We start from the raw sequence: 26,434 nt of genomic DNA, 5'->3' as shown, positions 1-26,434 counted from the left end.
AGCGAATTACCGAATCAATGTCAACATTACCAAGAGCGGCTGTCTTTTTCATATGTAAAACATATTCGCGAAACGTCTCTTCAGCTCTCTTCTTTCTATCACTTAGTTTTTTATGCACTTCTGCGCTTCCCTAATTTTTCTTGAATTCTGCTTCTAGTGCTTTCTTTAGCTCTGTATGCGTATTTACACACACGGATTCTAGGTATAATGGCACAGTTTTAGTCATTTTGCTACGCGCCTGAACGTATTTTTGTTTTTCGTTTAGACCGTAAGCGTCCGCGTTTTGTTCGAAGTTAGAAAACCAATGCTGTACCAGCATGTTTTGACCATCGAAGTCCGGCACAATTTTCGCAAAACTTTTCACGGTTTCTTTGGTTCATTTTGTTTAGTGTCATCAGCTTTTATTTTCAACGTAAGCAGCTTTATAACTTCTTGTAAACTTTTGTTATTTTCTTCGATCTTTGCCTCCATATTTTCACTACTTCTAACTATCGTTTCTACTTTTTCGTCTTCGCTTTCGGCCGCGGAGTTCACCGTTTTGCAAGTCTCTGAGAGCGCTTTTGAGGTTGTTGTAAATTCTTTTCGGTAACTTCGGTTTGGATAAAGACATTCTTTAGCGAAACGAATTCGACGCACACACGCACGTTAATATTTGATGCTAACGGGCTGGAAATTTCGCGCCGTACACTTTATTATGCCGTTAATAGTTCTTAAAAAAACAGTAAGTTTATTAATATCATATTTCATGAGCAAATTAGTATTTAATATTAAAATTCACGGTATGGATATAATTGAGGTTTAAGTAGTTAAATCAACTTAAATTAAATACGTAGATTTAATGCCAACGATCAACCTTACAACTTTCAACCGATCAACGTTCTGTTGAGTCACGACTTGACGACTGACTTCCTCTCTTCTGATGTTACTCCGTTTTACCTCATCTAATGGGAGCATTGGAGAGTTGCCAGACTTCCCTTTTACATACATACATGAATAGAAAGCGACCTATGAAAAAAATCGCCGCTAGGTGGCGCATGGATCGAATAATTGAAAAAATCGTACTTGTGGTCCGATTTGGCTCATATTTGTAACACATAATACATACATGAATAGAAAGCGACCTATGAAAAAATCGCCGCTAGGTGGCGCAAGGATCGAGATATTAAAAAAAATCTTATTTCTGGTCCGATTTGGGTCACATTTTGAAATTCAAGGGGAAAGCAAAGCCCCCGTGGTTGGGTAAGGAGCTGAGTCTTCTTAGAGGGCAGGTAAAAAAGACTTTTAAGCTGGCAAAAGTTGCGGAAAGCGAGGAGTGCTGGGACGAATACAGAGATCTGTTGAGGATCTATAAACATGAAATCCACAGGTCAAAGCGGGTTTCATGGAAGAATATCTGTGCCGACATAGAATGCTCCAGCGAAACGGCGAGCCTGAGGAAAGTTCTATCTAAAGGTGTAGTGAGGAGTTCCTTGAGGCACTACTCAACACACACTTCCCGTCAGGAAATGATGCGGAAGGGCTATGTAACCACGTCTAATGTCCTAATTCGGAGCGAGAGATACCAGAATTGGTGACTAATACAAAAATTGAATGGGCTAAGAATAATCTTTGAGGGTTGCATAAAACTGAACCACGTCCCGCAATCTTGGAGAACGGTTCGAGTAGTTTTCATACCGAAAGCCGGACAAGCCAGTCATCTGCACCCGAAAGACTACAGGCCTATTAGTGTGACATCTTTTCTACTCAAACCCCTAGAGATATTATTAGATGTGTATATAAAATCAAAAATGAACAAAGAATTATTCTCTTCAGCACAGCATGCTTACACCAAAGGCAAGGCAGTCGATATTGCATTGCATAGGGTAGTTGTGCATATAGAGAAAGCCCTGGTACACCAGGAATATGCCGTTTTTCTGGACATTGCCGCAGCTTTAAACATTGTCTCGAAAAGAGCAATCATGTTCATCCAGCTTTAGCAAATTGTATCGGCTTCATGTTAAGCTGCAGAATGACCACATCGCAATGGAGTCTGTGCGAGGCAACGAAATCTGTAAACAGAGGAACGCCGCAGTGTGAGGTTTTATCACCCATGCTGTGGACGCTGGTTATAAAGTCAAATTGACGGCATATGCAGATGAAGTTTCTATCATCACAAGCGGCAGGTGCCTAGCAACCTTCAGCTCTCTAATTTATCAGGCACTTCGGGATGTACATGCCTAGGCATCTGGAGTCGGGCTAACAGCCACCGCGGGAAAAACGGATCTAGTATTATTTAATAGGAAGTATAAGGTCCCTAATTGTACTAAGCCTAAATTTAGATGGGTAACCCTGCAAGAAAAATATTGCACAAAGTATGTAGGAGTTATACTAGACAGTAAGTTGTCGTGGAAACTCCATGTGGATGAGAGAGCGAAGAAAGCCTCCGCGGCACTCTATGCATGCAAGATGATTCTAGTGTAGTGATAAAATTCCCCATTTTAATACATAACGACACATCTGGCAACGCCATTGCGGACAATGCAAGATGTGACATTGTGAATGGTGCACTTTGTAAGAAAGAGTAGGAAACATGTTCATAGCATATTCTAATAAGTAGTCAGCTATTGTAATACGATGTGTAAGACAGTATGGTGTATATAAAGAAATATAAAAATTACGAATGGCAATAGTGCCATCGACATTTTTATGTTTCACCGCCATCATTATAATTTTGCCAACTCTAAAGTTCAGACGAGTTATTAAAAAGTTTTGTTTAAATGAAGTGTAAAGTTTAAATTGTAAAAAATCGTAGTACACTTTCTTGACCTAGATGCCTTATAAAGTTTGGCGACGGCGTCCACCGAGATTATAAAGCCAATTTCATAAAATGGCAAGTATTTGGTGGCGGCGCCCTCCACGTTTCAACTTGGGTACATTATATGGCGACCGTGAGGCTGGAGCCTCGGTCATTTCGTTTTGGACAGCAGCGGTGAGTAGAGTGGAGTGAAAATTTGGAAAGTGGTGGTGCAGTGGAAAAAAACAAATTTAAATAAAATTTTTCTAACAAATATATAAACATTTTTAATAAAAACGGAAATAATAAAATTTGTCTAACAAATATCAAAACATTTTTTAATAAAAACGGAAATAATAAAATTTTTCTAACAAATATATAAACATTTTTAATAAAAACGGAAATAATAAAATTTTTCTAACAAATATCTAAACATTTTTTAATAAAAACGGAAATAATAAAATTTTTCTAACAAAGATATAAACATTTTTAATAAAAACGGAAATAATAAAATTTTTCTAACAAATATCTAAACACTTTTAATAAAAACGGAAATAATTTAATTTTTCTAACAAATATAAGCAAATCTATAACGAAAAACAGAAATAATACAATTTTCTAATAAAATACATGCAAATCTACAACGCAAAACAGAGTTAATACAAATTCCTAACTAAAGTCCATAAATTCATAATTAATTTAACTAAATTTCACAACTAAAATTTATAAAAAGCAGCAGAAATAAATTTTTTTCCTCAATTAAATCTACGACTACAAACGAATATAAAAAGAAGCAGAGATAAAACAAACAAAAAAGAATTATAATTCGAAAAACTAATTCGCCTACGTAAGGGCAAACTGTACCACCAACCATCGGAATTTCTAACGCCATTCCTCCACCTACTCACAAAACGGCACAAAAACCACGCCATACGAAGCAGCAGCAACAACACCAGCAGCGCATTAATACTGGCAGCGCAGTAGCAGCAGCAGCACCAACATCGCAACAGCAGCGCAGCAGAAGAAGCAGCAACGACTAAGACGAAACCGCGGAAGCAGCATTTAAGTATATTACTATATTACTTCCATATGTATATGTAGTTTTTCTGCAAATTTCACATTCACGTATATACATAAATTTTTTTTGGATTTTGATATTAAAATGCCGTCAATTAAACTGGAGAAAATTTGAACTAATAATCGAAGGGCAATACAAAAAAAAATAAAAGATTATACGCTTTATAAATTTCTCCCCGCTTCCGAAACAAACATTTTTATGTTTCTTCCTTTTCTTCATATGAAAAAAAAAAAACAAATTGCAGTCCAAACATTTTTTTGCGGCGGGCAGGAAAGTTGTTGGTTTTTAACACCAACAACACAAATAACAGTGACTCCAAAGAACCCACATTATACACTCTCTACCCGGTTCGGTACCAGAATGTGCGAACCGAAAAGCGAAATGCTCAGTTTTCCGCAACACTAGTGTGCCCGTGGCTAAAGGGCGAATTAATGGTGACTTATAACCATAAAGCCATAACCAGATAAAACAGCTGATCACGCCTACCTTATGGAAATCAATGTAATCATGTTAGCGTTATGGTATGGCACCATTAATTGATTACATTGATTTCCATAAAGTAGGTTCGATCAGCTATTTTATCAGGTTATGGCTTTTGTGGTTATAAGTCACCATTATTTCGCCCTTAACTAATACGCTACTGGGTGACACAAAAATAAGTAAAATAGGGCACTAAAGCCCAAGACACATAACGCGCAGCGAAAGAGACCATGCACATAACATGCGCGAATATCTTCTTAAGCAGCTACCGAGTTTCACCCTACCCATACGCAATATGCAATTTAATAAAACTAGGGCTTACTCGCCACCGAAAGCGTGACACAGTCATAGCAACTCAACGAGTTTCCTTTATTTTCTTCCATATTCTCTCTATAGAATGACTCGCTAAGAAGGATGACCGAGCGCCAGGCCGCTCGTTACCCAAAGCGGTGCCATTTATGCGACGCGAAACATCCAATCAGGTCATGCCCGATATACCGCGCGAAGTCCCCGCTGCGCGAAATTATAAAGGCCAAGTACTGCCAAAATTGCCTTTCAATGGTACATCTTGTCAAAGACTGCACGAGCAAAGGAAGGTGCCGAAGATGTGGTAGCAATCATCATACCACGCTGCACCTTTCCATGGAGGACTTGTCGTCCGAGCCAGAACCACCGAAGAGCTGGTACCAGCTGGTCATGGAAGAAGAGGGAGAAGGGTATGAGCGGATGCCTACGATGCAAGAGGTGGACGACGGGACGATGGATGAGGCGCTGTCTCTCCACGCGTCCGAGTCGGCCTTTGCAGAAGAACAACAAATGCCATCCGGAAGTGGAGCGGGCTCCCATATAGTAAGTTCCGACACTAGGGGATCGGACCCACGGCAGTTCCGACCCTTATTAGCACACGAACGACAGGAGAAAAGTGGAGCGGAATCACGGCCGTTCTGCCCACCTACGCAACAACGCAGGCAAGCACTTCGACCAACGCGCGATCGTAGACTGGCCCCTCGGCCGCGCCAGCTACACGCGATACGAAACGTGAAGGAAGACCATCGAGACGGTAGACTCGCCACTCGGCCGCGCCAGCTACCTCAACACAGTTCATTCCGGAACGGGGTCATTCCAGCCCACGCCTCAGCCGGCCCAAGCCTTCGGCCAATGCCTGCACTGGCGCCAACTGCGATCGTGAAGGTGGAAGCCGTAGGGCGTCTGCACCTCATTCGTGCACTCATAGACGCATACTCCCCCCGCACAACGATCGACCGCAGGCTGGCGCGAGAGTTAGCACTGCCGACAACCAACCCCGATGGCGAAACCGGCTGTTTTATTCGTTTTAGAGGCAAAAATGGGCATAGTAAGACGGTGACGACTCACGCAGTCTGCGTCCACGAGTTCAGGTGCGTCAGTCCAACTTACAACGTCGACCCCAGCGTCGCGGCTCCTTACGAGCTCATCCGTCTTGCGGACCCCCATTTTCATGCGTTCACCCCAATTCGCCTCGTTCTTGGCGGTGACGTCTACGCCGAAATCATGACGTCGGGCACATTACCACCATCCTTCGGATCGCTGCTCGCGCAAATCACGATCTTCGGGTGGGTGCTATCGGGGACCCACCCGATCTGATAAACCTTAATGGCTATTTAGAGTTATTTAGCTGATGATAAGCTTATACCTGTAAATAGTACGCTTTCTCGCAATAAATGAATTTTGTTAAATGGCAAGAAATATATGATGCGTGTTCCTTTATTTTACCATTATTTTATCTCGTCCTAGCTATAGGTAACGGCGAAGGCAAGGAGGATGCCGTCGCGCCATCCGGCGCGCACCGCTTAGTCTATAAGATTGTCGTAAGATAAGTCGTGGTCGGGGACGCTCGGGCGGAGTCTGAGCTGTTGCGTATCGCAAGGGGCCGGCATGTTTAGGCCCGAAGCTTAAATTCATAGTAAGTCGCGCCACCCTAATAGCACCACTTTATCGACCACTAGTTCGCCCACATGCATGTATATGTGTACATATGTAGGGTTATGTTGCCCGTGCACATATACATGCATGCCGGTACAACTGTGTGAGGACGCTTCCCCTTAAAACCGGAGACTTTTTCCGCGGTTCAACGGTTGTCCTCGACAAGGCAACTGTCTACTTTTCCAGCGATTGTCGAGCGATCAACAAAGCCCCGCCATCTTCATTTTATACAAAGGTAAATTATTGTTCTAATTTTAACTTTCACTGTAAAAAAGACAAGATTATAACGAGAGATATCTCGCCTTTCTTTCTTTTGTTTATTTCAAATCAAATCCATTTGTGGTGCCTCCACTCCTTTGCCGAGTTTGCGACACACAACAATTGTACATGGTTTTTTGTTTTCTTTTTTTTTTTTTTGGATTCTCCACCAACCAATTAAAATTGCGGCCATTCTCCAGTTAGTGTATGCATGAATTTCAATCTTAGTGAGTAGATTTACTTATATATTATGTATTTTGTAAAGAGTTCTGTGGCAGACCGTGGGTCTGCATTAGGGTGCTGGTCTCCTCGCTCGGGGTTTTTTTTTACATTTTTCTCGTTCTTGTTTGTTCGGAACTGGACGATGAAATCAGATTTAGGGCAATATATTCTCATGTAAATTTAAAAATTTTCATACAAACTTTTTGTTTATCGGGCAGATAGGTTTTAAAGTTAACTGAGAAAACGGTCTTAAATATGTGTTTTTATTTACCCATTTCCGCATAGTTTTTGATTAAGTCGTTCACTATCATCTCGTAGTTAGGACTTTTGTGTTTGCTAAAAAAGATATAACGACCTTTTGAAAAAAATCCCACGCTGCTGCTTCCACTGGTGACAATAGTTCTTTGAAATGGTTATTGGTCATCATTTTCCTTATTTGCGGTCCCACAAAAATCCCTTCTGGAAAAATTTACTTCAAATGATGAAAAGCTTCGCCGTCCAAAGCTTTGACAAAGTTTTGAATAAAGCCGAGCTTGATGTGGAGCGGAGGTAGAATTATTTTTTCCTTCTTTATAAGTGGGGAGTATTTTATATTATCCACCCCAACTTGAAACTCGATTCGTTCTGGCCAATCCTTTATGATGTAGTGGCCTTGGCGAGCTCTGCTATCCCATTTGCATAGAAAGCAACAGTATTTTGTGTATCCACTTTGTAGACCACATAGCATTCCAACGACTTTAAGATCGGCACATATTTTCCAATCAAGTTCTTCATATTTGATTAATTTGAGCAATTTTATATCTCATATGTTTCCTTCGTAGTTACTGCATGCGCGATCGGGATAGATGGCTTTTAGTTGCCAATATGCAATAATACGGCCTTGAAACTTAATTTATTGCCGTCTATGAACAATCGCCACTCTTTTGAATCATATGGTTCACCAAGCTGTTTGAATAGACCAGCAATGTCTTTGCAGTAACAAACACTGTCCTCCTTCGTATAGTACTTGGAAAATTGTTCGTGACGAGTTCTATAATATGTTACCTTAACATCGGATGAAACAAATTTAAATTGTTGCATACGAGAGGCGTGTAGTTCGGCCTTTTCCTTTGACAATTCCAAATCCCTTATCCAATCATTGAGTTGTGCTTTTGACAAAGAGTTTCTTTCGTATTCCGTTTGAAATCCAGTACAACATGATGCCGCGTAATCAGATTCTGCTGTTGACAATGAAACTGGAGCCGGAACTAAAGTTAAATTTGATTCTGGCAATGTAGCTTGCGTTGAATTTAGTTCTGGTAATGACACTGTAGATACGCTCGCATAGGTTACTTTTCTTGACTTTCCAACCCCAAGTACTTTTTTAGTACAAATATAGCAGTCCTGTGAATGGCAAGTTGGTTCCCTCCATTTCATGGGTGTAATAAATTTCATATGTCTCCTAAATAGTAGTAGTATATAGTTTCAGAAATTAGTCAGCTATGCATTAAAAGGGAGCAAATTCCTAATTTTTAGAACGCACCTTTTTGTTCCGGTTTCCGAAAAAATCAATTCGACTCGACATGTGGTGCACACAGTATTCGGTGGTTTTTCATTGTTTTTAGGCTCAATTCCAAAATACTTGTATTATGTAACTTTCAAAGGATTTGAAAACACACGTCGCATCCTTTTAACGATAAATTGACCGTAAATGGAACCGAATTAAACTGGATCACTTGTAAACTCAAACTCTCGCGCCCTTTTATTCATATTACATTTTTAAGTAAATGACGGATTATAAACTACAATTATAAACTGAACAGTATCCGGCGAGCCTTGCAGATATTATGAAGGAACAAGGCGCATGTGCTATTACTTATACTTAGATCAAGTAAAAATTCAAGCCTACCTAGACAAAGAGGTTCCCTAGTTCTACAAAGAAAACACTACTTGCCTTAAAAATATGCTCTTGCTTGAAATGTACCTGGGTTTGAGAAAACGACACTAACCGTGTTTTTGTATCTAATAACTCTTCGAAAATCTAACTGCTAACTAACTGATATACGAATACTAACACATATCGTTAGCTTAATTTGAAAATGTGCCAAGTCACTTTTTTGAAAAATTGTATTTTAATGAAGTTTTAAAACTGTATTCAATATACATCGATCATAAAAAAAATATTAAAATTTTTCATTTTTACGTGCTGTGGGCAATGATGTGTAAATGTGCTAAGTCGTCAGCTTTTAAAAAAATGTGCTAAGTCAACCTGTCAATAATATCAATATGAATTACTAGTCATTTCTTTGTGCGCGCATTTTATTTATTTATTTAATTCACTTAGTCTAAAAGTACATGCTTTGTTGTTGTTGTTGGATTAACGATAAAGACACTCCCCGAAGGCTTTGAGGAGTGTTACCGATGTTGATGTTACGTTCCGGTAACAAAGCGCTATTAAAGTACTACTAGCTCGACCATCTCGGGAACGATTGATATGACCACATTAAACTTTCTAGGCCATCCCCCCCCCCCCCCCCCCCCTCCCAGAGCCTCGGCTGTAACTGAAACAGGATTCGTCACGGTTAGGTGAGTTGACAATTGGGTTGGAGAAGGTATATATTGTGCTGGCAACCCCTTGAGAGGGTTGCGAGCACAACCCATTTAAATTGGATTTACCCAATTGAGACATGCCTTCGGTGTATAATAAATGCTTTGCGGTGACTATAATCTACTTCAATTCTTACATGTCGATAACTACATGCTTTCTTACAGACTAGTTAAAAATAGAAAACAACTCAAGCTTAAACTTATATAAGCTGTTATTAAAATTAATAACACTACTGAATCGATTTGCTAGATGTATAGTCCTAGTTATAGGTTCATTCATAGCATAATTCGTTTGATGAGTTATTTCGATAAATAATCTATTATGCCGAAGATCATGCAGTGGAATATATGGAATGAATAAAGTAAATAAATCAGAGCAATTCCTGCTAAAATTTATTACAGTATAGGCAAGCATGAGTGAGATAAAAGTTCTTCTGTCATGCAAAGCCTGAAGACCAAGCAATTTATGACTGCTGGTGTATGATGGGAGGCCGTCTGGCCAGGAAGCATACGTAAAGCTATTTTGTAAAAATTTTTGGAACTTTCTCAATTTTATAGGAGTTAGATTCATAGAAAGGATTCCATATTATTGAGCAATATTCAATACCACTTCTGACCAAGAATATATAAAGTGCCTTCAACGTCATAGGGTCCTTAAAGTCACTGGTGTTTCGCCTACTGAACCCAACAAATTTTGAAACAACGAAATCAATGTGACTAGAAAAAGAGAGTTTGGAGTCAAAAATTACACCCAAGTCTTTACTCTCTTGACAACGATTCAGAGATTTAGCATTTAGTTTGTAGATAAAGTATGTGGCAGTTGTCTTTGTGGAATAAGACACAACACAGCATTTGTTTGAATTTAAAAATAAGTTATTGTCGCACCATCCAGCAAAAGAGTCCAGATCAGAACCTTTAGAAATAAAATAAATAAATAAATGTAAGGCGCGAGAAGAGATTTTAGGCGGAGCTTCTCTTCCAATTTACGTTGCGCTCTTTTTGTTTAATTTTTCCTACAAATTGGCGGGACGGGACCTACTTGTTTTATGCCGACTCCGAACGGCATCTGCGAGGCAGATGACTTTTCACTGAGAGCTTTTCATGGCAGAAATACACTCGGAGTGCTTGCCAAACACTGCCGAGGGGCGACCCCGCTTAGAAAAGCTTTCTTCTAATTGTAAAACCTTATTTCTAAAATTTGGTGTTGCTTTGCCCGGGGTGTGAACCCAGGGTATTCGGTGTGGTAGGCGGAGCACGCTACAATCACACCACGGTGGGCGCCAATAATTAGAAATAGTTTGACAAATAAATAGTATTTTTTGTGAAATATATACTTTACTGTTATATTTCAATCATTAAAGGGGAGGAGTGATGGGGAAACATATTGAGTAAAAAGTGCTAAGTCAGGAGAAAAAATTTGTTTTGAGTGAGGAAATTATGCTAAGTCATAAAATAGCTGCTGGGTTAGCATACATATTTTTGTTTATCTTTTTCAAAGCTTCTACACTCAAAAGTATTGCAACTAACGTATCCTCATTCACAGTTTTGAAAAAAAGGTTATTTCAAAAATTATTCAGTTTTTTTCATCTCCTTTAAAATTCGTAAAAAGTGACTTAGCACATTTTCACATTAAGCTAACGATATGTACTCAAGTATTAAATGGATATATTTACTCGAATGCTTATAACTTTTGTATTAGTTCATCGATTTTGTTGAATGAAAGCTTATTTTTTTGTAATAAAACAGAGCTTAGAGAGAAAAAAAACCAGTCTTTTACCTTTTAAAGGTTTCAACCCGTTTTGGAATTGCAGGGGGTGATTTTACATAGGAATTTCATAATGGCGCCTCTGGTGCAAAAAAAAATTGGAATTTGTGATCCAGTGTATTTTACCGCCTCTAACCAGGTTTCTCATCTTGTTAATATTCGCTGTGGCGGAAGAATGATATTGCAAAACATGTTTTAAACGCTTCAACACGCAAAGCAGACTTTAAAAATATTCTCTTTCCATTAGATATTAAGTCGTCCACATCACTAAAACGTGTTCTAACATCTTCGGCCGCTCGATGCATTGCATGTGACAAACAAGTAGCGCGCAGTAATTTTGGATAAAATACCTTCAGCGCTTTTGCTGACTTTTACATATATGGAGCTGCGTCAGTGACATAAAAGAATTTTCGACTTTTCGAAGTCAGGGCCCAATAATTGCATGGAATCATCAAATGATCTTGCAATTGTGGAGTGATTTGTGCGTTCTAGACAAACGACGTTTAATAAAAAAAATTTGGAGCTCACATTTTTGTCTGGATGTATTATTCCCACCAAAATGTTTGCTACGAAACAGCCTTGTATGTCAGTCCCACAGATACCCACACAAATTGGTTCTTCAACTGCCCTTTGATTTTTCAATAAATATATATCATGGACATAGTTTTTTCTCAAAGTTGACTCAGAAGGAATGGATTCCGTGGTGTATTTTTTGAAAAAGTTGATTATATGCTGGTTTGTTAAATTCCATAATGGGATATCAGCTGCAATAAATCACTCGCAAAGCTCCATGTAAAACTTGTTCTTATTGCCAACGTAATTTTTAAGCAGGCATTGAGAAGTTTTTTCATCTTGCCTTCTAGAAAGCTCTACGTGCTTCGGGATCCACATGTGCTGATCAACATGAAACTTTTTTTCACAGCTAACTCTTTTATTGCAAATTTTGCAAAATAAAATTCCTCCATCGGTTTCGAATATCTCTTTATATTCGTTCACATATTTTGAAAGAGTTCCAGCCAAAGTAGTTTCGGTTTAGGCATTTTTAAAAAATTTCTGAATGTACAACAATTTTTTGTGCAAAAAGAAAATAAATAAGAAATGAATCGCGGAACATAAAATATTTATACCAGGGACACTGGCCGCGAGCAACGTTTAAACTCAAATATAAAAGTATTTATATACCTTTATTGTAATTCACACAGACTGTAGTATAGACTAACTATATACACATACGCCTTGGGAAATGCATTATTGGTCTAAAAACATATGTTCGATAACCCTTCAAAACACGCGAGTACTCCATAAGTAGTGTAAGGAATACTCCTTTAGGAGTGTTCCAAAACTAATCTGTATTCATACAAAAAATGTGCTCAAATTAACATTGCGATGTCCTAGGAGAGGAGTAGGTGGTCCCACCCTCGCTTTGTTTGTGAGTATTCCATAGAGTACATACGTGAGAGTACTTTCCAAAGTACTTTCACTGTATTATTCCATGGAACACCCACAGCCTTGCAAAAATCGTCTGACCGAAAACGCACACAGCCACACGAATTTTTGACAGGGGTGACGATTTGGAATGAAAAATTCTCCAAATAAAATAGCATGTTGACAAATTTAGCTTTGCCACAATATATCGTGCACTCTCGCACCTACTATATTCATAGGTATTGTGAAATATGTCATTTTTGTGTGGAAAAAAATTGTCAGCGAGTGCGCCATTTTCCGGGAATTGAGCTGCAGGCCTGTGCTAATTTTGGAGCATTAAATTAAATTAAATTAAAACAACAAGCAACAACAACAACCGAACAATAACTTTATAGCTGATCAATATGGTGAAACAGCTAAGCCGCCGCCTTAAGCCAATGCGCCAACTTCCATGGATTCGCCATCGCCTCCAGCAACGACACCGCCAGGAAAAGCTGTACCTGGTGGTCCCAATCAGATGACTATAAATAGGGTAAATATACCTGGCTTGGCTCATACTTTGTGTTTAATAAATTTTGTTATTTTTCTAGACTGGTCAACCACCAGTTTCAGCTACACCACCAACATCAAGTGCAGGCGGTGTTGCAGCTCCATACCAGCACACAGGTGAATAGCAAATGCCACCGCAATCGGGTCCAATGCCACGACAGTCTGGTCTAATGCAGTCACATTCCGGTCAAATGCCACCTCAACACCATATGCACCAGCCATTTGGTGGCCATGAGAAACATGGTCCTCCAAGTATGCCGCCCGCATCAACTGGACCAGGTGGGGCAATGACACCACATCCAGTTATACCAAGGTATATACCACAACAGCAACCGGGTTATGCAATGCCACGATAGCAGCAGCAACAACTTCCCCAGGCTGGCTATCTGCCAATGCCACAAAATCCGGGCAATCCACCACAACCTCAACATCCAGGTTATCCTCTACAAGAACCAGGTGCACCACGTGGTTACATGGGTCGAAAGATGCCACCAACACAACCTGGACAGACGCCAATGCTCAGTCAACCACCCAAGCCGGGTCAACCCCCAATACCCGGACACGTCCGGACGTCCTGGTTTTAATGTATGCTAATACAACTAATAATTTACAAATTTGCTGATGACTATTTTTGTGTTATTTTCTTTAGCAACCACCTGCACCTGTTACTGGTAAATATCAACAGCCGCAACAGTATGATCAATCCCAACGCCGTTTAGATCCGATCAGATGCCAAATCCAATATGCGTTATCATTGAAAATCAAAATAGCGCTGGTGGTGCTTTTATTACTAATGAACAGGGTTTATTACCACCATTGGTGACCACAAAATATGTGGTAGAAGATCAGGGTAACTCCTCGCCACGTTACGTTAGGTATCGATAATCGAAATTAATGTTTTGTTTGGCAATTACATTGATCTTTCTTCTTTGCAGGTCGTCTTTGTATTGCATACCTGCAACAGCTGATTTATTAAAAACAACAGCTTTGTCCATTACACTTACCGTCTCACCAATGGCACGCACGTTTGAATTGGGTGCAATTAGATGTAATCGTTGCAAGGCTCATATGCAACTTGTAGATGACTTGTAGTCGTCGTTTCCAGTGTCTAATGTGTAAAGTAACAAGAGATGGTAAAAAAAAATCTTTCACTTTTACTTGTGTTCATTGATCCATATTTTTTCTAAACAGTGCCAACTGCATATTTCCAACATTTGGGCCACACCGGACAGCGTGTCGATAAATATGAACGTCCTGAACTTGTGCTGGGTACAAGAGTATTTGTGTAAAAAATGTTTGGGTACCGATAGCTCTCAAGGTAAACCTCAACTCATATCCAACATCAATGCCTCGCATTCAATTGTGGACGCTGTACGCACTACTTTGGGTTCACGTAGTATGGACAAGCATATTGTTCATTCCAGTGCTAAGGCCACAATTTCAATGATGGAGCAACCGTTATGAAACTATTGGATATTGTGAATCCAGCCGTAAAACTCAAGTAGACATCGCCAAATCTCAAAATGCTGAGGTAAGTTTTTTGTTATATTACAATGTGTAGAATAAAAATGTTTCTCTTATCAGGTCGGCGATGGCACCACTTCAGTAGTATTTTAAGCATGTGAAATCTTAAAACAAGTTAAGCCATATGTTAAGGAAGGCGTGTATGCACGTATCATCATTAAAGCTATACGCAAAGCATTACAATTATGCATGATAAAATATGACATGGCTGTACAAGTCGAAGCGCCAATCAAAGGAACAACAAAGTGCTTTATTGGAAAAATGCTCTGCCACAGCAATGTCCTCCAATGTCCAAGAGTATCAGAAAATTGTTGATGCTGAATGGCGTCTCCTGTACAATAAACTAGCTAAGTAAGGCGCCAATGTTGTGTTTTCTAAACTACCAATTGGTGATGTTGCTACACAGTATTTTGCAGATCGTGATATGTTCTGTGCTGTTCATGTACCAGAAGAAGATTGGAAACGTAGAATGAAAGCTTGTGGTGGTGCTGTTATGACTACAGCTAATGATATTAACTCAAGTGTTTTGGGTCAATGTGATTACTTTGAAGAACGTCAGGTTGGTGGTGAACGTTTCAACATTTTCCAAGGTTTGATAGTGGGTTTGACATTAATTTCATTTTTATAGTTTATAATTATTTAAAGGCTGCGTTAATGATAGAACATACACATTGATTTTACGTGGCGGTGCCGAACAATTTTTGGAAGAAACTGAGCTTCGTTACATGATGCTATAATGATTGTGCGGCGGACTCGTTCAGTGTAATGTGTAATGGCGACCCCAAGTTCCTCGTGGAAATATGGGGTGGGCCGGGATGGCTTAGAAGGTTTAAAGTGATGATATTAATCGTTCCCGAAATGGTTGTTGTTGTTGTAGCAGTGCTTCTTCCCACCTAATAGGTGCGACCGATCACAAATTGTCATCAATATCCTCTAACGGGAGTCCAAGGAAACTTGCTGTTTCAACAGGGGTGGAGCATAATGAAAGGGGTGTTAGAGGCGTTGGTTCCACATTACAATTAAAGAGATGGTTGGTGTCATGTGGGGACACATTGCAAGCGGGGCATGCATTTTGATGGATAGGTAAGAGTTTAACCTGTTACAGTATCCAAGACGAAGTTCAGGTAGAGTGACTCGCTTTTCCCTGGGGAGTATGCGGTCCTCTTCCGCAAGTTTTGGGTACTGTTATTTAAGTACTGGATTCACCGGGCAATTCCTAGCATAAAGGTCCGACGCCTGTTTGTGGAGTTCACTGAGGACCTGCTTGTGTTTTTTTGCTTCATACGGCTGAGTTCTCAGGTGCCGTACTTCCTCATAATGCTTACGGAGATGACTCTTTAAGCCCCTAAGCGGTGTTGGATCAACAATCAAATGTCTGTTGGGATGCCCAGGTTTCTGGGTATTCTACAGAAACTGTTTGGTTAGTATTTAATTTCTTTCCCTTATTGTGAGTTTTCTCGCTTCTCGCAGCATTTTGGCAGGCCTGTATTTTCTTCCAGTGAGTAACCTTTGGGCTTGGCGACCATATCGGAGACGCGTACCATGCAAACGTCTATTTATGTTTACCCCAAGTACTGCCGATTTATCGAATTATATTAAATATTTTTTTTACAGCTCTGGATTTTCGTTACAATTGCTAGTGCATGCTCTCCAAAATGTAGATCCTGATCGAAAGTCACCCAAGATTTTAGGATATAAGACAGTCGTTAGGGTAATGTCATATGGTCGACATTTGGCGCGGCCATATTTTAAATAAGGTCACCGATGATTTGGTTGGTGGCAATATCAGGTTTCGCTGGCGACAAAACTGTAGAGGTTGGGGAGATAGCTGTTTATTTTATTACAAAGCTCATCGATGTAGGAAGCAATAGCATAGGCGTAGAAGCAATTGTGACTCCTGGTGGTTAAGGTAGCTATTGATATGTAGAAGGTGTTTACCTGTAGAAGGTGTTTACCTTGAATATGAGTTTTTTTTAAGTTATTGCAAAAAAGGGTTTGAGGATTTTTAATATCTTACGAGGTACCTTCGTACATGTTTCTAAGAATGAAGAATGAGACTTATTCAAACTCAATTTTCACCACGACAAAGCCGCTGAGACTTTGCTATACTTTAACATACAATACTTTACCCCTTTTTAGCACTACTATCATTTTTAATTTTATTAAGTTTTATAAAATGTTTCTTCCTCTACAGTTCAATTTACGTATTAGATGGTAAAGATGGCTTTCGCATTTTCTCCATTAATAACTGTGACAAGGTGGAAGAAATCTATGCGCGTAAATCGCAACATATTATCTTGGTCGAGCGTTGCTTCAATAGCTCTCTAGTGGTGATGGTGATAACAGAGAAACCCAAATGTTTACAAATGCTACACTTCAAAAAGAATCAAAATATCTGCCATTACGTCTACGGCTCAAATACCCACAGTATATGAATGAATCGAACGCACCCAATTGTCTGCCTAATGGATAGTATACATATTCATCAAATCGAAAATATTGCACCAAACGAACTGGCTCTGAATACTGAAACAGTGCACGTATTCAAAATCGATGAGAAGGCTGTGATGATGGTATAGGGTGAGTTGTTGAATAACATACGAAAACCACTTTAACCCATCTATGTATTTGCATTACAGTTAAAGCTTTACAAACAGCAAAAATTGCTGGCCCCAAGCAATTGGAAAATGCAGTGAAGCATTCATCACACTGTACGGATGGTGCAAAGTTAGAAACTGCTGTTGTAACTGCTGCCACCGACACAACGGTCATCTCTACTTCGCCGAGTAGCGGCTGTTCCGACTAACTATCGAAGACAGTATCATCATATCTTTTGCCAACACAGTTCAGCGATGTGCTTACGCAGGACCGTGCCTTCGCTACTTTATGATGAATGTCAATTCCCACCAATGGCTATTGCGGCGCGATTGACCAACAAGATGACGGCGCAGTATAGATAAAGAACGTTCGACTGCCGCAGCGAGAGTTTAAACAATTTTTGGTTGAACATAAAAAAGGATTATGCATTTCTTTACTGGTTTAGTGTAGGCTGTTGCGGCGACGTTTGAAGTGTGAAATTTATTAAAATTTTAATTTGATATTAAGTTTAAACCAAAAAACGCTTAAGCTTTGCAAGCATTTAATTATTATGAATATAATATAATGTAATATAACAATATTTTGCTATATACAGTGCTGGCCACTTAGACGACGCTGCAACAATATAGCTCAAAGCAATTAATATATTTTTTATGTTGTTATTAAAGTACTTATTTCTTTTTTATATCAACCAATTAAGCGAGTTTATGTTATTATTAAAATACTTAATTTTCTTTATATGAACTGTATTAATTTATGTTACAATTTCATGTACATATATAATAAAGTATGTCGTGGTACGATTGCTGTTGGAATTAGATTTGAAACCAATCAATACTTCTGCTAAGGGTTGCAGAATTATTGCTGGAATGATTAGATTTAGAACAATAACAAGTCTGACTCAATTACTAGTCCTACATTTTTAAATTCATATTTTACTTTACTTTATTATTTTCAAATTCAATTACGACAGCAATCGGATTCCACGACACCTTTGAATATTCTTGATCTGAAAAAAAAAGAGTAAATCTAATCTGAATTTCTAATTAGCTTTAAGTTGTAGATTTAAATTGATTCAAATAATTGGAGTTTTTTCTAAAGCTTAAATTTATTTTCTGTTCGCTTGGAACATATTTCAATTGGAAAACGAAAACCAATTAAGCGAGTTTATTTATTATTAAAATACTTACTTTTCTTTATATGAACTGTATTAATTTAAGTTAAAATTTCATGTACATATATAATAAAGTATGTCGTGGTACGATTGCTGTTGGAATTAGATTTGAAACCAATCAATACTTCTGCTAAGGGTTGCAGAATTATTGCTGGAATGATTAGATTTAGAACAATAACAAGTCTGACTCAATTACTAGTCCTACATTTTTAAATTCATATTTTACTTTACTTTATTACTTTCAAATTCAATTACGACAGCAATCGGATTCCACGACATCTTTTAATATTCTTGATCTGAAAAAAAGAGTAAATCTAATCTAAATTTCTAATTAGCTTTAAGTTGTAGATTTAAATTGATTCAAATAATTGGAGTTTTTTCTAAATCTTAAATTTATTTTCTGTTCGCTTGGAAAAGATTTCAATTGGAAAACGAAAACCAATTAAGCGAGTTTATTTATTATTAAAATACTTACTTTTCTTTATATTAACTGTATTAATTTAAGTTACAATTTCATGTACATATATAATAAAGTATGTCGTGATACGATTGCTGTTGGAATTAGATTTGAAACCAATCAATACTTCTGCTAAGGGTTGAATAATTATTGCTGGAATGGTTAGATTTAGAAAAATAATAAGTCTGACCTAATTACTAGTCGTACATTTTTAAGTTCACCAATTACGACAGCAATCTGATTCCACAACACCTTTGAATATTCTTGATCTGAAAAAAAAGTAAACCTAATCTGAATTTCTACTAAGCTTTAAGTTGTAGATTATTCAAATAATTGGAGTTTTTTTAAAGCTTAAAATTATTTTCTGCTCGCTTAGAAAAGATTTCAATTGGAAAACAAAAACCAATTAAGCTAGTTTATTTATTATTAAAGTGCTTACTTCTTTTTATATGAACTGTATTAATATAAGTTCCAATTTCATGTACATATATAATAATATTGAAAATAATAAATATTGAAAATTCAATTCTTTTGGTTCATATTTTATTCATATGGCTGCTCCAGGTAAAGTAAATCTGCAGGTAAAATTCATGTTATATGACGGTTATATAAATGATAAAACCGCAGTAAAATTTATTGTCAAATGACTTGAAAATGTAGAGTGAAATGACGGAGAATATGACCGCCATTTGACGAGCATTGTGACGTGTGTGAGCAGCACAATACTATGCTCACATCCTTTGGGTGGAAGCGGAATGCACGATTACATTAATAGGAACGAAACGGAAAATTTGATCACAACATCTAATCACGCCCATGCAAATGTGACTATGAATATAACCGCTGGGAAAAGTCACAATGACCGTAAAATGACTAGTGAAATGACGTGGAGCGTTTTTGCAGGGAGAGGATCATATCCAAAAGTACCAAAGAGGATAAATACAATAAGAGCCGTCAATCGTTATTTTGTGGAGAGCATCTCGCTGGAAATTGATGCCGAATGTTTTCTGAGAGGGACATTTTTAATTGTCTCGCATTTATCCATGCCGTATAGGCCCCTTGTGCAACTGTGATTTTTGGAAAGAGAATTAAATAAATTAATTAAATACAGTCGAAAAATAAACACAAATGCCCCACGAAAATGTATAGAAGACATTTATAAACATCTCGCCCAAAAAAAGAGTACCTCTCAGTATACATCGAGTAAATGCCAAAAAATAACGAGTGACGGCTCTTATTGTATTTATCCTCTTTAAAAGTAATAAAGACGAATTTTCCGGAAAGAATTGTCGTAGTGAATTTAATTTAAAATGAAAGTAAATGAAGAGGGGCAATACAACTTTTATATTTTATACTACGAATATTCTTATGTTATTTAGTATTTGCGTGAATAAAGAAACTAATATTTCTCTATACTATAGTCAAAGATGATAAATACAATAAGAGCCGTCACTCGTTATTTTTTTGGCATTTACTCGATGTATATTGAGAGGTAGTCGCTACTTTTTTTTTGGGCGAGATGTTTATAAATGTCTTCTATACATTTTCGTGGGGTATTTGTGTTTATTTTTCGACTGTATTTAATTAATTTATTTAATTCTCTTTTTAAAAATCACAGTTACACAAGGGGCCTACACGGCATGGACAAATGCGAGAAATTAAAAATGTCCCTCTCAGAAAACATTCGGCATCAATTTTTTCAATTTCCAGCGAGATACTCGCCACAAAATAACTAGTGACGGCTCTTATTTTATTTATCCTCTTTGCTATAGTATGTATACATAAAACCAGTGCGCAGTTGGATTTTATCAGAGTTGCCATAGTAAAATTTTATTATCAGTTATTTGTATGCAATATTTTACTTTTAGCAACTCTGTCCGATCGTCATCGTGTCGTGATCACGGTCGTTAAAAAACAAGCAATGATCGGCTGATGGTGGTCCGCAAACGCATTGGAACACATAATCCAAAAATGTTTGCAGGGAAGGTGGCCAACTACTCTTGAAATGTACTTAACTGAAATTCACCAAATACTAAAAAATATGCAACAAAATATACCTTTATGAAAAAATATGCCAATATATGCATTAAAGACAAAACATGCACTAATAAATCAATGCCATTTTTACACTTAATTCTTGATTCGAAAAATCGTATATTCTTTAAGTTCCTGTGACTTACCAAAAGAAATATGCAACTGCAAGTGGCTTTGCCAAATTTCAATGTAATATGTTTAACGGATTTTGTTTTACGTCTTGTCAAACTTGAAAATTTTCTTCTTAAAAAGGGGGGTGCCACGCCCATATTCCAAAGTTTTTGGGACTTATGTTTTGCGTCATAAAACAAATCCACCTACCAAGTTTCACTACCAAAGCGAGTTTCTATTTTTTAATTATCTCATTTTTCCCATTTTTCTAAATTTTTAATATGTATCGAAAAAGTGGGCGTATTGAAGGTATTTCAATATTTGCTCAAGTTATCGTGTTAACGGATGGATAGTCGGACGGACATGGCTTAATCAATTTTTTTTCGATACTGATGATTTTGATATATGGAAGTCTATATCTATCTCGATTCCTTTCTACCTGTACAACCAACCGTTATCCAATCAAACTTATAATATCCTGCGTACAAGTACAGCTGGGTATAAAAAGGACGTATCTCAGACGTTCTGTTAATAAGGTCGTATCTCAACAAATACGTTAATAAAGTCGTATCTAAGGAGGGTTTTAAAAAGGTTGTAATGGAAATAAAAAAATGTTTGACAAAAGAGATATGAACTAAATTTAGTTTAGTTTCTTTTCACAATTCGTTCACAACTTAAAATGCTAAACTATACCATAGAGACACATGCATCTATATTCTTGTGTACCAATTGACATATGTTTTTTGCGAATTATTAATAGGAAATAAATTAAGTTAAATTCGAAGCCTTTTTAAACAAGAAAATTATTTTTCCAGTCACAACCTTCTTAACCGTATATATAATAATATTATATTATAAATATATCTTTCATGAGCGACGCACATCTTCTTTATGGTGACTTTAAACGGCCCAAAACGTAACTCATATTATAGGGAACATTGTATTTTTTTAGAATTTTTATAAGGTCATAGTCAAATCTACCTTATATTGATAACAAAAACTATGATACTTGGCTTGGGGATTAACAATCAATTATGTTGTTGAAATTTATGGAATATATCGCTTACCTCTTTGTATGAGGTCTTCAGCAAAGCCGATGAGAGTCCCGATCTTACTTACTTTTCTTCCACCATTACCCTAAGTTGGTAACAACAATCGGTTACGTAAACTAAAATTTTTCGTAGTCTGATTGCAGATAATACCATTACCGGTAAAATAGGTGGCCATGTCTTGTTACTACCCATAATTGCACGTTTTTGATAAAACAAATAAAATAGTGTATCCATGTCAGTGTACAAGAATTTCTAAAAATTATTAAAAAATTTTAACCCAAATTTATTTTACATTTTAATTTTATTCTCAATTGCGTATCTTCGTTTTTTTTGTTACATTACAATCGTGTAGGCCGGAACTCGGTTGCATGAACTGGCAACGATTTTCGGTTACATAATACTCCGGTAACACATTTACCAGTAATGTTCGGTTGGATATATGCCATGAATTTTAAATACATAAAATATTTAGTATATCAAATTTGATTGTAAATGTGCCATGTAGGTAATGTCGAAAATTTCGTTTGATTTTGGCGAAATTAATTTTCCAAATTCACCACACAATTACGAGAAAACCTATTTTAAATAAATTTTGAAAGAACTAAAGCATCCTTACCATCTTAGTAGCTAATAGTTCTTCATAAATAAAGTGTGCGATCATAAAGATATCCTAAAATGCCATTTAGTCTTAAAATTTTAACACCACTGCAACTGCAATGCTTTATTTTTTTTAAGGTACAATTTATGTTGCGTCCGAACACTTTCAAAAAAATACGATTCTTAAAAACAATTCAAAGTTGTTTACATTAGTTTATTTGCTTAAAACATTTGCCTCAAATATCAAAACTAATAGAAATTGTGTTCGCCAGCCATAATACTTCATTTAATACTATGTACAAACACACGCCAAATTGGTAATTTATACCATTTGGGCAATTTACTACGCAATTTATCATATAATAAATTATAATAATAAATTGCCAATTTAAAAAAAATTGCGTAATAAATTGTTTCAAACTGCAAATGCAACCTTGTAAAGTGTGTTTATTGAGCAGATTTAAACGTCAGTTTCGCGCATGGCTCAACTGTATGGTTGGCCCATCTCATCAGCTGATTTTTTTTTTCATTTCACTGGAGTAGGAATTGTAAAAAGAAAATGGCAAACTCAAAATGGAACCAAAATATTGAACACATTTTCTTACAACACCCAAAAATTTCAAAGTTTTATGTTTTCATTCCATTCCATTCGCCTAATTCCAACACGCACATTTTGGCAGTCTGAACAAAGGTATGTTGTTGCTGTAGAGATGAGCCAACCAGCTATCAAATAACTATTGTGTAAGCTAAATTGAGTTGTACGAACACCACTCAATTTAAATCGAAATTGCCTCAATTTATTTTTCTGTTTGAACATAGTATAAGGCGACTTGGCATTCAATTCAAGTCGCCAGTTTAAAGCTAATGTCGAGTTATATGTAGTACGGCCTTAATTATATTTTTTTTAGATAATGTTTTCAAATTAATTATTTAGGCAATTCACAAGCTGTCGTATACAATGCCTGTCATTGTGTATAAAACAAGTGTGAAAACTTCTGCATAGACGTCAAAATTACAAATAGAATGGATTACCTGTTGTTTAGTTGACTATCCCTGTCTCATTCTGTATCTCTTTCTATCACCCGCTGAAGATAGCCGGCCCTATGCGCCGCCATATTGAACATCCTGTCAAAACGCTGCCAAAATGTTAAAAAGTAGCCATATTGAACATCCTATCAAGCAGTTGACAGATAAGATATCAATCACACTTGTTTTATCCACAATGATGTATGTGTTTTAAACCTGCCATGTATGTTTTGTGGTTTTGTTTCACATATAACATTTTTGTAAAAAAAAAAAAAATCCAGCAGCTTATGTACATCGGGTGTCTACTTTATTGTCAAAAAAAAAATTATTTATAAATGAATTACTCAAAGGATCTTCGAAATGAAATACCAAAAAACAGCAACGAAATAAAGGGTATATGTGCATATCAATAAAAGTATATGGGTTTGCATAAATTTGGATGTTTTTATGCTTATTGCTGATGGACCTTCTTACGGAGGTATTTAAATACACCATACAACTCATTGTAGTGTTTAAAAATATACTCCATAAGACAATAAAATACCTTGTAAATTGCCTAATTAAATGGTAAATATAAAAGAAATGTACATTTGACTGGGTCGATTTATTAACCGATATTGCACCATCGATTTTTCGATAGGATTTGGGCTCAGGGAAAAAAAGTTCCGCTACGCATACCCAAAAAAATAATTATCGAGCCTGCGAAAATAAATGTCGAAAGGGTAAATTTTTCGACCAAAGCACTCCCCAAAACCCAGAAATGTTTTTTTTCACAAAACTGTTATCGCCAACGTTTTTACAACAGTTTTTTGAAAAAAAAAACATTTCTGGGTTTTGGGGAGTCTTTTGGTCGAAAAATTTACCCTTTCGCCATTTTTGTTTTGCATGCTCGAACTTTATTTTTTTTGGGTATGCGTAGTGCAACTTTTTTTCCTGGTCCCAAATCCTATCGAAATATCGATGGCGCGATATCGGTTACCTTTCGTCCATACAAATCGACCCAGGTTAATGTACATACTAAGTAGTATAAAAGTTACTTTTCTAACGATGTTTATTCTTTGTTCTTTTTAAATAGTAAATGAGATGCATTAACAGCTTTGAGACCCAGCCTTACATACACAAAGCTCCACACAGCCAAAACGAAAAACAATCCGATACAAACAGGTTGTAATATTGGAACCACAAATATATTGATTTTCATCAGCAAAAGCACCATCGATGGCAAATCATCTAGATCCTGAAACCAAAAAAGAAAGTTATGGGGTAAAGTCAGGCTGTAGAGAAATGAAAATTTAATTTGGTTCGGTATGTTTTAGCGAATTTTCGAATAGGCAAAACTACCATACTTAACTATACATATGTAAATGGTGATTTTGAAATTGGGTGTTATATGTATGTATATACGATTGAACATATTTTAAAGAGAGATCATCTTTAAGAAAATGGGTCAGCAACAATTATACATAATGTGCCAAGGTTGACAATTTCTTGCTTTGATACTATCGTTCGTTATAGAATAAATACACTCAAATACCGTGTAAGTTCACTCGTTATGAGCTTAAAAATTAAAAATAAATTTTTCTTTTTCGAATTGTGCAGTTGTACTTAAAGCTATGCCGTTATATCCTTTTTATTAACTATTGGCGACGTTAAAGTTCCAGGGACGTCGCTTCGTTGTCAATATTTCCAAATGTTGCTACGACGTCGCGACGTTTCTCGAAGCTGCTGGTTGTGACCACCACCTAGCCAATTTTACCCTTATAGAAGAGTTGCTGCTTAAGCTACCAACATCGCGAAGATTAGAGTGGGCTCGCCATGCCATAAACATTACACCCAGAACGACAATCTGCCATTACAGTGAATGGATACAGGAGCTGGCGCTCGTGGTGAACATCACCTGCCTCAATTCAACCCAGGATACGCGACCGGTCCAAAGAAAAAATGAAGGGCGGGTGAAATTCTTTCACGTTATTATGAACGGTAAGCAAGCAGTCAGCTGCGAATTGTGTACAGAGGTACATCACCTTGAAGAATGCAACCAGTTTAAGACAATAGACGTCGAATCGAGATGGAAGGTTGTGCGACAGAGAGGTTGTGTTTTAATTGTTTGAGGCGTGGTCATAGAAGCAACAGGTGTGGAAAGGAGCACAAATGTTCTGAACCAAACTGCGCGAAGAAAGTGCACGTGCTGCTGCATGCAGATTAAAACGAAGCGCTGGTGGAGTTCAGCCTCAAGACACAACAAGGCAACCAGTTTTTATTAACACCGTATCTACCCGTCAAATTGTATGCGAATGGGCGGGAGGTAGTTTGTTATGCCTATATTGACGAGGGTTGGGCAGTGTCATTAATGAATAGGAAATTAGCAAATCAGCTCGCTCTGATAGGTAATAAAGAGAAATTGACATTACAACGGTTCGGAAACAATGCTGTAACTCAAACGGTTTTTAATTGTAATATTCAAATATCAGGTCTCGATACAAACGCCAGGAGATTTTGCATGAAAAACGTTAAGGTCGTCGAAGATTTGCAGTTGCCAAAGCAAACGCTGAACAATTCAGAACTTCCGTGGGAGCATCGGTTCTCCAAGCAGCTGCCAATTGCTGAGTACGCCGCGGCGATACCAGAACCATTAATTGGCCTGGATAATGCGCACTTGGGCGTGGCGAAACGTGTAATAGCTGACGGAAGGCATGGACCAACGGTTGTGTTGAAAAAGCTTGGAGGGCTACTTTACGGACCAAGTCATGTGCAGCCTCCGTC

The 26,434-nt window shown here is 37.4% G+C and overlaps 2 protein-coding genes across 4 annotated transcripts in view; one reads left to right on the top strand and one right to left on the bottom strand.

The window, feature by feature from the left end:
* Window positions 1–14,547: 14,547 nt before the first annotated feature.
* LOC137246578 (T-complex protein 1 subunit eta-like) lies at window positions 14,548–15,679 on the top strand. 2 transcript variants are annotated; one of them, XM_067777658.1, is made up of 4 exons: window positions 14,548–14,629; window positions 14,683–14,965; window positions 15,025–15,212; window positions 15,268–15,679. In XM_067777658.1, exons 2-4 carry the CDS (start codon window positions 14,910–14,912, stop codon window positions 15,357–15,359), a joined length of 336 nt encoding a protein of 111 aa, XP_067633759.1. In that variant the 5' UTR covers window positions 14,548–14,629; window positions 14,683–14,909; the 3' UTR covers window positions 15,360–15,679. The 2 variants fall into 2 exon arrangements, with proteins under 2 accessions (XP_067633759.1, XP_067633758.1); XM_067777657.1 differs by having other exon boundaries at window positions 14,599–14,965.
* Window positions 15,680–22,383: 6,704 nt separating this feature from the next.
* Window positions 22,384–26,434, bottom strand: part of LOC137244220 (scavenger receptor class B member 1) — a 159,743-nt gene continuing 155,692 nt past the window's right edge. The window contains exon 5 of one of the 2 annotated variants that reach the window (XM_067772908.1): window positions 22,384–24,908. In XM_067772908.1, coding sequence (XP_067629009.1) covers window positions 24,723–24,908 — 186 coding nt within the window. In that variant the 3' untranslated portion in view covers window positions 22,384–24,722. The remainder of the gene's footprint in view (window positions 24,909–26,434) is intronic. The other variant, XM_067772910.1, reaches the window with a different exon arrangement.

The sequence above is a fragment of the Eurosta solidaginis genome, chromosome 3 (genome assembly GCF_040869045.1).
Source record: "Eurosta solidaginis isolate ZX-2024a chromosome 3, ASM4086904v1, whole genome shotgun sequence".
In the NCBI taxonomy this organism is placed as follows: Eukaryota; Metazoa; Arthropoda; class Insecta; order Diptera; family Tephritidae; genus Eurosta; species Eurosta solidaginis.
The sequence above is the reverse complement of the archived record's forward strand: the minus strand, read 5'-3'. Positions and strand labels throughout refer to the sequence as shown.

Bases quoted from the DNA above. Each gene is read 5' to 3' on its own strand.
- LOC137246578 (XM_067777658.1), top strand. From the start codon at position 14,910: ATGTCCAAGAGTATCAGAAAATTGTTGATGCTGAATGGCGTCTCCTGT. The intron at 14,966-15,024 runs CTAGCTAAGTAA...TGATGTTGCTAC, and splicing joins GGCGTCTCCTGTACAATAAA to ACAGTATTTTGCAGATCGTG. The intron at 15,213-15,267 runs GTTTGATAGTGG...AATTATTTAAAG, and splicing joins ACGTTTCAACATTTTCCAAG to GCTGCGTTAATGATAGAACA.